The 12945-nt window shown below is 48.8% G+C and overlaps 1 protein-coding gene across 6 annotated transcripts in view; it reads right to left on the bottom strand.

Annotated features, from left to right (window-relative positions):
* Positions 1-2220: 2220 nt before the first annotated feature.
* Positions 2221-12945, bottom strand: part of WDR20 (WD repeat domain 20) — a 66666-nt gene continuing 55941 nt past the window's right edge. For 3 of the 6 annotated variants that reach the window (XM_058567729.1, XM_058567726.1, XM_058567730.1), the window contains one exon: positions 11695-12601. In XM_058567729.1, coding sequence (XP_058423712.1) covers positions 12536-12601 — 66 coding nt within the window. In that variant the 3' untranslated portion in view covers positions 11695-12535. The other 3 variants (XR_009223767.1, XM_058567727.1, XM_058567728.1) reach the window with 3 other exon arrangements.

Below are 12945 nucleotides of genomic sequence, written 5' to 3'. Positions count from 1 at the left end.
AGCTGAAATTGCTCCTGACTCACTCTGTACCCTGCCTGTGGGCCCAGCAACAGGCAGGCGCTGGCCAGGGCGTGGAGGGCACGGGAGGCTGCCTTGGCCGGCTGCCAGAGCCCTGGTGGGGTCTCTGCCTACTCCAAATTGGAAAGATTGTGAAGAAAGGCAGCGAGGCCATTTAAGCCTTTCCCGGGCAGCGCTATAAAATGGTTCCTGAAGCACTTGAGTTGTGGCTACAGAACTCCAGAAGGGAAGTGGTGCCGAAGTCTCCCACCTCCTCCACCACCACCCAAATTCGCTCATTCCACGTTTGCTGAGCAACTGCCAAGTGCCCGGCGCCTGCTCTCCCAGGCACCATGCCCTCCTGTGCTCAGCCAGAGAGAGGACGTCTGGGGCAGAAGCACAGGGAGCCCGACTGCTCCCCATGCTGAGATGGGGCCCGGGTGGTGGTTTGGGCCGAGGCAGTAGGCAGATCTCTCAGTCGAAGAATTCCAACTCTGATGGCGTGTTAATGTTGGAAACCTGCTCACAGAATAGAAAAAGCAGAGGCAACGCCACCCAAGTGACCTGGGCTCTGCCGCCCCCCGGTGGTGAGGGCACCCCTGGGCGCACCGCGTGTTTTCTCTGGTCAGGCCACACTGCCAGCCTGCAAGCTCGCTGTAGGGGCCCAGAGCTGAGCTAGGCTCCACTTCCTGGATTGCCTACCTCCTCTTGGCTTCCCTCAGACCTGTCCCCACACGGGCAGTATGCATTCACCAACTACAAACATGTAAGAAAGCTCACGGCAAGAAGTAAAAGCAAACTCAAATTGTATCTGGTGAGCCGAGCCAACTTCCACCTCCTTCCACGGCTTCTGAGTGAGGGAGGCTGGCCTGGCTGCTGAGTGCTGCGTGTCCATGGTGGTGGCAGGGATGGGGGTGCAGTTACAAGGCAATTTTATTTTGGAAGTTATCTTGGACTACTGGGCCAGGGACTGATCTTAGGAATCGAGCTATAAAAAGAAAGATTTGTTCCTAGGACAGAAGCATCGACAGCAAACTGGGACACATCTGGCAGCTTTAGTACAGTGATGGTCAACTGCAAACCACATTCCAGAGCCCGATGATGTCTGACCAACTGTGCTTGAATTTTAATACACACAATTGTTGTCCTGGTGCCAACCAGATTTCCACGTGCCACTTCTTACAAATACACAGGAAGTACATAGAAAAAGGAGACAACCCAGAAGGATAATAAAATTAAGAATTCTGGACTTGATTTTCAAAGGCGGCCCTTTCTGATCTCCAGAAATACTCGTGGCTTCCTTCTAGGTCTTTTGGACACCCCTGGGTTGGGTCTGTGTAACTTACAGCACCTAGAAACCAGTGCTTTGACTAAGATTACAGAAATACCAAATATCAAACTATCTAAAATATGCTAATACTTTAACACAAAATTAAAATTTTGAAAGTCATTTTGAAAGTATCATAGATAAATTCTGATTGTTTCACATAAACAATCGAGTGTCTTAGTATTGAGCAGTATTCACCTTTCCAGAAGGCTCACACCGTAGTGCATGTCCCTGTGATCAAGAGGCTCTGCAGGGAGCTGGCGCTTCCGAGTGGAAAGGTGGGTACTCATCTTTTCCAGCCTAAAAGCACTTAGACGTGCCCCAGACTTAATGTGATCACTTAGAGAAATGTGTTTCAGACACTTCATAGTTTAGAGCTCACCAAATAAAAGTGCCTTCAAAGGATCCAACTGTATATGATTTCCACTGTTGTGATTCTAGTAACCTGTAGTCTACAAGTAGGTGTGGGCATGACCTATGTTCAGAGTTGCTCACCAACTGGTTTCAAGCAAATAAAAACTCCATGTCATTTCATTAGCCATTTCATGTCACTGTGTGGTTAACAAAGCACTTTCAAACTCACCGTAGAGACCGGGTCATAGGCTTTCAATGACAAAAGGTGGACTTGTGGATTTGAAGCTGTAAGGAAAACACGATTCACTGAAACCGCAGTCTGTGCACACATGTGCGGCTGCCCAGGCTGGATGGCCGCAGACAGGAGAGACTGTGAGAGGGGCCAAAGAAGAGCCCAAGAACTTGCTAGATGAGCCACGTTCTTGAACAGTCTTTCTTAAACTGGACTGTGACTGTTGGAGAGAGCTTAGAGGAATGTGGTGTAAAAAGGACAAAATAATTCCATACTAAACATTTAATTCAACAAAAAAATTACATTAAAAATTGAGCCAGTTTAACAGAAGATAAATGGTATATTCAAGATGGTTTTAATATTAATTTTCTTCGTGAATTAGAACTATCACTCTTAATTGATGAAAATTACTAGTGAAGTAACCATTTCCCCCAATAGCAGGATTACATTTATACATATAATACAGAATTGATTGCATTGGAAACAATAGTATTAAAATAAATGTTAACAGATTAAAAAGGGCATTTTCACACCACACCTTGGAGGGCCATTATACCCATATTCAAAGTAATTTTCTAACAGCATTAAACTATCTTAAGTGCAAACAATTTTTAAAAATCTATGATTGCAGCATCTGTCTTCCTGAATTACATATTTAAGTCAGAAAGTAACAACTTTCTTTGTGAGTGCATTCCAGGTTGTTTTCTGACCACCTAAGGTATAAAAAAATCAGTGCAAAAACAAACAGAATGAAGTACTATTTATAACAGTTAAATTTAAGGAGATTTCTTGTTCAAGAAATATTTTATTTTACACTAGGTATATCTGTATATACTTTACACACACACACACACACATATATATATATGAGATTTTACATTAAATTTTAGAGTAAAAAGCAAGAAAATATCATTTCTTATTTTTTACTGCAGCCCCAAAAGAATGATTTAAAAATGGAAACAACTTCTTTGGGTGCGCTGCGGAGGCCGGCATGCCGAGCGAGCCCCTGCTCCACGTTACCCTGGTGCAGGCTCTGGGGGACACCGGCCTCCCGAGGTGTCTGGCGCTCATGGCTTAGGCGCAGTTCGTGGCTCCGTTGTCGTCACTCCCTCAAGACCGTGTCGGGGTGAGAATTTTCGAGTAGTGGGGTCGCTACACTACAGTTCCACCTGGAGAATTGGCCTGGTTTTGGGATGACAATAAACCCTGCAAACAAAGCAGTTTACATTAATCCAGCAAAAGCCTGGGCAGCGGAGAAAGTCACAGTCACTCCTCCTTTTCCAGCAGTTTCCCACGATCAAAATTAGACTTCTGTCAGTTTGGAAGCCAGTGTTTTACCAAATCCTCCATTTTCATCTATTTAATTCCTATCCAGATCATTGCATGACGTTCCTAACACACCAGAATCCACTGAACTCAGCCCCTGGCTTGAGTGTAATACTCTGGGCAGGGCTGGCCTGGGGGAGAAAGTGGTCTCTCGGGGCCTGGGTTCTCCGGGACGCGGTTGGCCCAAAGGCAGGGGCACCTCCCAGGGGGCCGTTCACGCCTTTCCCAAGGGCTGCAGGTCAGGGCCACGGAGAGCCCTCTCACTTTAGCGCCAGCAAACAGGGTCCAGCAGATAGGAGAAGAAGGATCCGGGCCGTGGGGGGGCCCAGAACAAAGCCCAGGCCTGCTCCTCAGGTGCAGCGGCCTTGGAACGGGGTTTTGGAGCTGACCCGCTCCCTGCACCAGTAGGAGGTGTATCTGTCCCTTCCAGTGGCTCCTACTGAGAGGTGGGAGGCTCGCACTGATTTCTGCAGTGCAGGCGTGAGCTCGGATTAACCTGAGCATATTTGATCCCTTATCCGGCAAAGAGCACTTACATTCCTTTGCATTTATTATTGGGATGCACGTTTGTACATGACAGTTTGGCATTCATTTATTAAGAATAATGTTAAGGTTACAATAGTGCAACATTAAAGCTACAAATTTTCAGTTCTATGAACACAAGCTTATTCTTAAGCTATCCTGAAAAGCGCTTCAATCGGTTAGTATTGTTTACACATGACAAGCATTTAAGCAAACACTGCCGCGACTTGTGTGGATTCAATGAGGGGTGACAATCTGAAATTGACCTTCAGCTTTGCCCACACCTTGTTGGAAGGAAGCTGGGAAACGTGCTGTCCCACTCTAAGTCATCTTATCTCCGGTTTCTTACCTTAAAACTGAAATCTGTTAATCTGGACAAGAACAGGAAGCAAAGGGCAAATGGGATGTAGCAATTGACCCCTGCTCAGAATCTATAGGAGCTCTTTTCCTCGGATCCAGGGGTTACTCCTGCAAAGGAACACAACCCTGTTTGGATTCCTCTGGTGAAGAGCATGCTCCATGCTTCTCACGCAAACCCACCCAGATGTTGGGATGAAATCGAGACAGCAGACAGGAGGGGACGGCTCTGGCCGCCCAGCCCTGGGGAGAGGAGCGCTCTCTTGAGCGCTGCACGCCCCCCCTCGGCCCGCCGGCCCACAGAGGGAGGACAGCTGTTTGACTGCCTCGGGGATGAAGCAGCGAGCGATGGCCAAGTGAGAACTGCTGAGACCTTCCTCCTAACAGCCTCCGCCCTCCCCCGAGCTGCAGTGAGGCCCTCGACAGTCTGGAGTGAAGAAACCTTGAACGGGAGGCTGCTCTGCCTTCACAGTCAGACAGGCCTGAAGGTTTACGGGTGATGCAGTTGAAAGACGTGGTTTCCGAATCGAGCCATGGGATGTCCAGGAACAGTGTCAGATCTACAAAGTGAAGAGGTCCCCCTTCTCCTCCAAGAGAAAAGGACTCTGCTCTTCCCTGCAAAGGGAGAACCGCAATCCAGGCTGGGGACAAAGATGCAGAGGCCACGTCCTCACGAGGCCTCTCTCTTAACCCACAGGGTCTGCCTCCCCACTTTGCAGCACTTCAGAGAATGATGACCGCAGTTATATGAACACTAAGGATGCTCTAAGAAAGGCACTGCCCCCCGCATCAGGGAAGGCGGGATCCAGACCAGCGTTGTCCAATACAAGGATTAAGCAAGCCACCTATGAAATTTAAAATTCCAGTAGCACATTTAACAATTTAAAAACCAGGTGAAATTAATTTTAATATTTTATTACCCTGATATATCTCATATTATCATTACAACATGTGATCAATGTAAAAATTGACCTATTTTACATTCTTTTTTCGTATGAAGCCTCTGAGGTATGCTGTGTAGCACATCTCAATTTGGACCGGCCCCATTTCCAGTGTTCAGTGGCCACAGGTGGCTCGTGACTGCCATGGTGGACAGCACAGGTCTGGCCATCCCACCTCATGCCCTCCCCTGCCTTAGAGTTTCTTCCATTCTGTGTGTGACACCCCTGGAGGACTCAGCCCCTTTCCTTGCAGTCCTGTGGGAGGGCGGGTGCTGAGGCACAGAAGTGGCATGGGAACTGGTTTCCTGGGTCCTGATGTCAGTAGGGACATGCTGCCTCTACTGGCTGACCATCTCCCCAGGCCTGAAAAGCCACCCAATCCTCAGGGGCCGCAGGAGGACCCCAACTCTCCTTCTTTACAAAATAAATGCACTCATTCTCCGGTTTCTGTTGGCTAAAGCCCTAATCTCAGTTGTGACAGGAGCGGGGAGCCAACTAGGACAACCCCTGGGCCCCCTCGCTGTCCTACTGTCCATGAGGCTTAGGTTCGAAAGAGATCTTGAAGGTCATCTCAGCAAGTAACCACCCTCAAACTGCCTCCTTTCAGCATCCATAGTCCATACTCACATACACCCTCAATCACCAAATGTCCAGGGAACCAGGGGTTCTGGTTAACAGGGTTTTGGTGTCAACCCTGGGGAACAATTACTTTAGAAGGGACATTGTGCAGTACATGCCCCTGGGATGCACACTCGGGTCCTGACCCTCGGGCACTGAGCCGGGAAGCAGCCTGGGATGTTAGGCCTGGCCATGGGTGAAGAACCCAAGAGGAGCCTGGGGTGCTCAGTCAAGGAGCCCCTCTACCAAAGCAAAGACAGAAGCGGATGGAACAGTGGATTAAGGACCAGATGGCTTGACCTCCAGTTCTCTGGCACTGACCCAGCACACCTGCCGAGAGGGCCCGTAGGCCCAAGCTCCTGGCACATGCAGGTGTGGGTTTGTGGGTTGGGGGTGTTCCTGGGGTGGGGGGTCAGGCAGGGTCTGAAACATGCAGACGTGGTGAGGCCTTAACAGGTCAGCGGTGGGTGAAGAGAGGATGGCCCAGGACTAATGCTCCCAGGGTAGGCAGGCAAGGGGCCTCAGGTCAGGATCAGCTTGGCACCCGTCCAGCACCCAGCACGCAGGCCAGGACCCTGTTGGGCCTTGTTACAGCCAGTGGGACGTGGACCTGACACTTGTTCACTTCTTGGAGATGGAATAGCTTTGCTATTAGGGACGGAGGCGGCACTGGAGAAAACATTGCCATTCAAAAGAAAATTAAATGTGACACATCACTTTATTTCTATAAGCCTGTGCTTTAAAGGTTATTTCGTGATGAAAGAGAAAGTTGGAGAAGACACACTTACAGGCCTCCATCAAAGACTCCAGACTGCTCTTAAGAGGAAGCCCAGCTGGACATCTTAACATAAGAACACAGTATGGGGCACACTTTTCATCGTGGAGGATCTGCTCCCCTACCTGCCATCCGTGTCAAACACACAGTGACCCCGCTGCCCGACTCGGCCTGCTCTTGAGGGCGGGCATGCTGTTCACTGCATCCTCCTTGCTTACTTCTCACGGGGAGGAGTGAGCCAAGATCAGGCCCGGGTGGATGGAGAATGCCCAACATGACCTTGCTGCTTCCAGTCGTCCACAGCAGTGTGGTCACTGCTGGTCTGTCCACCAGACACCGGACAGCTGGCAATTAAGAGCTTTACAAATACTGATCAAGCAAAAGATTTCTCCCGCCGAGAATCCGCATAATGTCTTATTAGCGCCCCCAGAGAGGAAGCCTGTTACAGGAATAGTGACAAATCTTGAATCTAATATTTAATAAGTTGTTCTATTCTAACTAGAGTTGCCATTTTATTCCTGCTAGAGATTTCATTTGAAAATTAAGTGATAAAATACTCCAGCTCTTAGTTGGGTTTGATTATAATACTAACCTAATGGAATTAAGCCTTGTTTCACAAGAAATGTACAGGCAAAATAATATTTTTGTTAAAAAACAATTTACAACAAAGGAACGTGTCTGTGCTGGTGGGTGCTACTGAGATTGTAGCCTCTGACAGCAAGAAAAGACTGTGGGGGTCACAGAGCCCCACTTCTGAGAAAGGCCTGTCCTGAAGTCCTGGCGGGCCTCTCCATCTGACCCCAGCTACCTCTGACTCGCCTGTAAATGTTGGAGACCTCAGAACCTTGAGGGGGTAGTCGTAGGATGAGATCAGCAAGTTTGGGCTGCCTGTGAATTGATCGAGTCATCCCCCTGGCATTACTTAAAGCCTGGTCATTCCTCTCTCTCAAAGTCGCCCTCCCCATCCCAAACAAAAGCGACATGCACACAGGCCCCAGGGACAGGTTTTACTGCAGAGAGACCGACTAAAGCTTCTCTCTTGAGGTCGTGTACAAAAGTGCCATGAGAGGAGCTTGGCGCGGGCTTCGAGGGCTGAATGCTGGAGAGGTCACCGAATCAGCCTCCCCGGAAGCTTGGCCTCTGGCTCCCAGCACCTTCCCCAGAGCAGTGACCCCCTGAGGGTCTAGTTCCAGGCTCCGTGCCAGGTGCTCCCAGCATTCTCTCATCTCAGTTAGAAACGAAGAGGTAAATATTTTTTGTCAAGTGATGCCCCTTTAGAGATGCTACGAAAATGATGAGAAATACCACCAAGCTACCTTCCTCCAGGAACATTTCTAGCTATGGACACATCTCCTTAACCCATCCACCAGAATCCCATTACTCACACTACCGAGAGCACCGCGTAAAAGAACCAAAGAAACCCTGGAGAGAGCAGCCACCATTTCATTCTAAGGCATGTGAGGCCCAAGTCCCCAGATTAAATGAGCAGGTTTTGGAAGTGGGTGGAGCACAGCCTCGGTCCCTACAGGAGGGGAGGGTGCCCACTCCACAGGAGCTTCCCTGGGGCCACTCCCTGAGCATGTGCACCCCTCCCTGCCCCAGGTCCTGGGCCTAAGACCTTGGCTCCTGCTGGGGAGCTGACCATGTCCCTTTGCTAGCCTCGACCTGCCCAATGCCAGGTCACACTGAAGGTGGCTCATTTCCCCCAACGAGGCCACTAACTTGGTCTCTAAAGAGAAAAGTCACCCAGAGAAAATGATCCTGCTCTTTTCATATATCTAGGAAAAAGATTTCTTAGGGCACAAACAGGTAAGGGCATGGAAGCTCTGAGAACCAGGCATGGAAAGAAACACCTGCCTGTACCTTCAGGCCCTCTCTGGGTGACCGGCTGTGGCTCTGAAATCCTCCTCCTGCTCTGTGGGACAGGAGGAAGGGACCCTCTTATGTCTTCCTAAAGCCTTTCCAGCTTGAATCACTTCAAGGATTTACCCGTGCTAGCCCCACCCAAAACAAAAGGCTAGTTTAGAGGCCACCAGGTATTAAGGGGGCGGGGGGGGGCTGAGTGCCCCTAAATGTTCCGTCCCTTTCAAGAGACCCATTGGTCCAAAATCGATTCTTTCTTTCAACAGCCAGCCACACATGGAGGACTGAACCATTTTCCAAGACTGGACTAGTTATTTTATTTTTTTTTGGTGAGGAAGATCAGCCCTGAGCTAACATCCATGCTAATCCTCCTCTTTTTGCTGAGGAAGACCTGCTCTGAGCTAACATCTATTGCCAATCCTCCTCCTTTTTTCCCCAAAGCCCCAGTAGATAGTTGTATGTCACAGTTGCACATCCCTCTAGTTGCTGTACGTGGGACGCGGCCTCAGCATGGCTGGAGAAGCGGTGCATCGGTGCACGCCCGGGGTCCAAACCGGGGCCGCCAGTAGCGGAGCGCGCACACTTAACTGCTAAGCTATGGGGCTGGCCCCTGGACTAGTTATTTTTAAAAGATGAAAATGTTGTGTGTGTGTTTTTTAAACTTGCTGTCAACCTGGTAGTGTTTAGGGCTTAAAATCAACTCAACACTAAGGAAAAAGCATGTACTGCTCCTGTGGCAGTAGGTCTGAGGAGGTCACTCTGAGGGCGGAACATCTGACCATCTCTTCTGCTTTGGCAGCTCAGAGTCAAAGGCGAGATCACACACACTTCAGCACTGGAGGCTCAGGAGGACAGCATGGTCAAGAAGATTCTAGAGACCACCCTCTAGAGATCGCTGAGCAGCAGGCCGTCAACCATGAGGAGAGGCAGCCAGGAGGGAGCTTCCAGAGGTCTTGCCAGCCCCAAGCTACAGGGCCAGACGTCTCACGAAACAGCAGGGATGTGACAGTTAAGTGGGAGCACCAGAGCCTGACAAGGGGCTCTGTCGTGGGCCAGCTCACCTTTACCTCAAAACCTCTGGGGGGGACTTTCAGGTCTAGGCCTGCAATCCTTGCCTTAAAGCATTCAGGGGCGGAGGTGCAGGACAGTACAAATCACTAATTCTTCCCACTCTACATGGACTGTCTCCCACGGCCCTCTCTGCCCCGGAGCCCGAGGGCCTGGCATCTAAGGCAGGACAACCTCAACAGCAACTGCAAAGCCTCAAGCAAACTGTGTAAGATTGAGTAGAAAAACCAACTCTCCCCAGGAAAAGAGCTCCTATAGAAGCCTCCCAGCTTCTTCTCCACTCTCCCAGCTGCTGGCGGGTGGCTGAACAGAATGCTGGACGCCCAGCATCCAGGATACTGAGTCTGTGCTCACCAAAGGCAGCGTGCAGCCCAGGACCACTTCAGAATGTCAGCACTCTCAGTAAACGCAACCTTCACACAGCTCGGCTGAAAAGTCAATCAACAGTCCTTCCCCAAAGTGGATGAGGGTCACATAAAACAATACCTTTAATACTCAGAACAAACATTTCACTTAGTAAGTTTCTAATTATGAAAAACTCAGAATCAGTAATAAGAGGTAGCAATTCCTGTGGCTGTTTGTTCTAGAAACATTAACGAGGCCCTTAATTTTACAGCATTTAAAAGCTTTTCTTTTTTGGTTCATTGAGATTTTTTAAAGCTTAGATGTGAAAATGACTATTGAAAATTATCTACATTTACAGTTCATTTACACATGTTTATTTAATGTCAGTATACAGAGGACAACCTCAAAGTACTTCAGAATATCAAGTGTGTAGTCAGTCTCTGGCTGTGACAGTGAGGAGGGAACAACTAAAAATCAAAGCAGTAAAACAGAAATATGACTTCCTTAAAATTATAAAGTAACAATACTGATATTAAAGCTTCAATAATTATTGCAATAGTTAAGAACTCAATTTACCAACATCTCATGTTAGGAAGGCTCTTCTGAAATTTATTCAAGTTGTCAAGAAATTAGATGAAAATGTAAAAAAGGAAATACATATGAATTTTACTTTTGATTTTCACTAAAGGTAAATATTCATACAATTTTATACAGTGTCACCTAACATAGCAATCTTTAATAAACTTAGGTATACAGAAATAAAAAATGCAGAAAATTTTTTTATACTTTTAAACTGAGACAGCAATTTAACCATGACACAAAGTTCATGTAACAGGTGCAGCAATGAATAAAAAGTCAATACCAATGGGACAGTTTCCCTCTCCTGGAGGGTATTTTCAACAGGTTTGAACTTGGGGTCTGGGTTTCAAAGGGAACAGCTAAAGACACATGCTTTTCAATTGCGAGCCCTGGACTTCACTTTCCCCAGACTGCTCTCTGCTCTCATTGGCCATCACTGGGGTCGTGGAGCTGAGCCCCTTGAAGACCTGAACAGAGGATGGTCCCAAGCAGCCCTGTGTGACGGGCACGCTCCGGACAAGGAGAGGGACTTGCCCACTGTTCCCTGCTGTGTTCCCAGGACGGGAGCATCTCCAGGTTACATTTCAGGCCTACACATGCATGCAGAGGTTCCCTGCTGAGGAAGGACACCCCAACAGAGGACACACCCAGAACAACAGACAGTCAGAGGCCAACTGCTTTGCCGCATGCACCTATGCGTGGGGCAGTGTAAGGGGCCATCAACTGGTCACCCTGGGACAAGCCCTCATGCATGAGACGGGATGCTGCGCTCTGTGCATCTTCCCTGGAAAATCCACAGTTGAACTCTGCTTCTAGTTCTTCCTCGGACAGTCAGATACAGAAAACGTGGCATTTGGGTTTTCCAGAGGATTCCTTCTCCAGCCCCGCAACCCTGTGGCTTTTCCCCCTCATACTTTGAGCTTCCTCAACAAAGAAATCAAACATCTCCCTCCCAGGCAAGAGGTGATGAGAACCTTGTACACAGGTGCAGACATCAGATAAAACAGCTTCACCAACTTCACCACAAATTCAATCCTTGGCAATATCTTAAACAGTCAAGATGCGGCACAGGAAGTGGAGGAATCGAGGAGAAGTGGCTGCCTGGCTATCTGCCACTAGGACTTGGGTGTTAAGCCAAACAGTGGAGCAGCATATTGAGTCCCACCTGGGACACGTGTACACGCCCACAAAAACTGGTCAAGTTTCACCACATTTTGTTCTTCATAGTTTCTGAATGTCTGAGACAATAACTGTTATAGCTTATTTCTGTTTTTCCTCCACTCCTCCATTTTTCTACCATAAGGCATTTATCCTTAGTCCCAAGCCAACTGCTCACAGGATACTTCAAAAACGCTGGAGGGTTCAATCAGCACAAAAGACAAAATTAAGATTCTTTACCAGTATTTATTTAAGTAAATTTAGAACCCACAGTTACTGGTTATTTTTAAAGAGTCTGCCTACTCTCTCTTACAAATTTGCTTTTAAAAGAAGGAAAGGTTTTCCAAAGGCTTCTCCTCCAGCCCTCTCGGGGTATTTTCAATTCCCCTGTCCCTGAATAAGAGGAGGATCTCAGAGCAGGGCTGGGGCTGGGTGGCGGTGGGCTTAGAAGCCTGCCTCACCAAAGTCACAGCAATACCTTGGCTTCTGGAATTCCCGGAAGGTTTACAAGAGGCGAACCAAAACAGGGTAAGCAGAGAGGACCACCACTGCCTGGCTTGTGCCCTCTGAGGGCGTCTGTCACGGCATGCAGGCTGCAGGCCGCGGCGCCTCTCGCTGGGAGGGAGAGGAACTCGAGTGCTGCTCTGTGTGCACTTGACTTCTGTCTGCGCTTTTCATCAATGCACTTCCACGCACGACGCAAAAGTCGTGCTGACCGAGTAGTAACAGCCTCCTCTTGCCAACAGCTGTTTTATTCCAGAAGTTAGGTTAGAAAAGATATTCTTGCTCAGGATAATGTTTAAGCTGAATAACTTTGAAAAATTTCAATGAGGAAGCTCAAAGTTTGGTGAGAAAACTACAAAAACGCTCCCCAGATTTCCCTTAGTGGCCACTGTGGGAGCATCGTGGCACTGTGCCTTATACACCTGAGATCAGGACCCCCCTGAGGCTCCCCACCTCCTCCCCATCCCAGGTCTGCAGGAGCCATTAGTCAGAAGCAAATCCGAGGGAGGAGGGGAGGAGCCCACCCATCCACCCCTCTCCAGTGCCCTCTTCTCAAGCTGCCGGCAACTTTAGTCCTGGTCTTGGAGAATACCTTGCATTCTGTCCTCCTGACTGCAGGAGAAGTGCTCTGCTGGCTGTCAAAGAAAGGGGGCAGGCGTCAGAGGGCAGAGCGGACGGGGAGCAGCCTGGGCCGTGCAGCCCCTCCCCAGCACCTGACACCCAGCAAGGGGGCCCCAGACCGGGTACCAGACAGACATTAAGGATACACTCACCAGCATAACCTGGAAGAACAAGATTTGTGACCAGCCCCAAATCCCAATCTGTGACACGACCATGGTTTTTAAAACTGGAGGTGGGGGCAGGGGTAGGGATGGTAGAGGAGAGAGAGACCACAGGCTTCTATCAGCAATTTCAGAACTTGTTTTTTAAGGAAACAATATCCTCATCTTGCCTCCCCCACACCCCCCCCTTTCCACCA

The sequence above is a fragment of the Diceros bicornis genome, chromosome 24 (assembly GCF_020826845.1).
Source record: "Diceros bicornis minor isolate mBicDic1 chromosome 24, mDicBic1.mat.cur, whole genome shotgun sequence".
Lineage (NCBI taxonomy): Eukaryota > Metazoa > Chordata > Mammalia > Perissodactyla > Rhinocerotidae > Diceros > Diceros bicornis.
The sequence above is the reverse complement of the archived record's forward strand: the minus strand, read 5'-3'. Positions and strand labels throughout refer to the sequence as shown.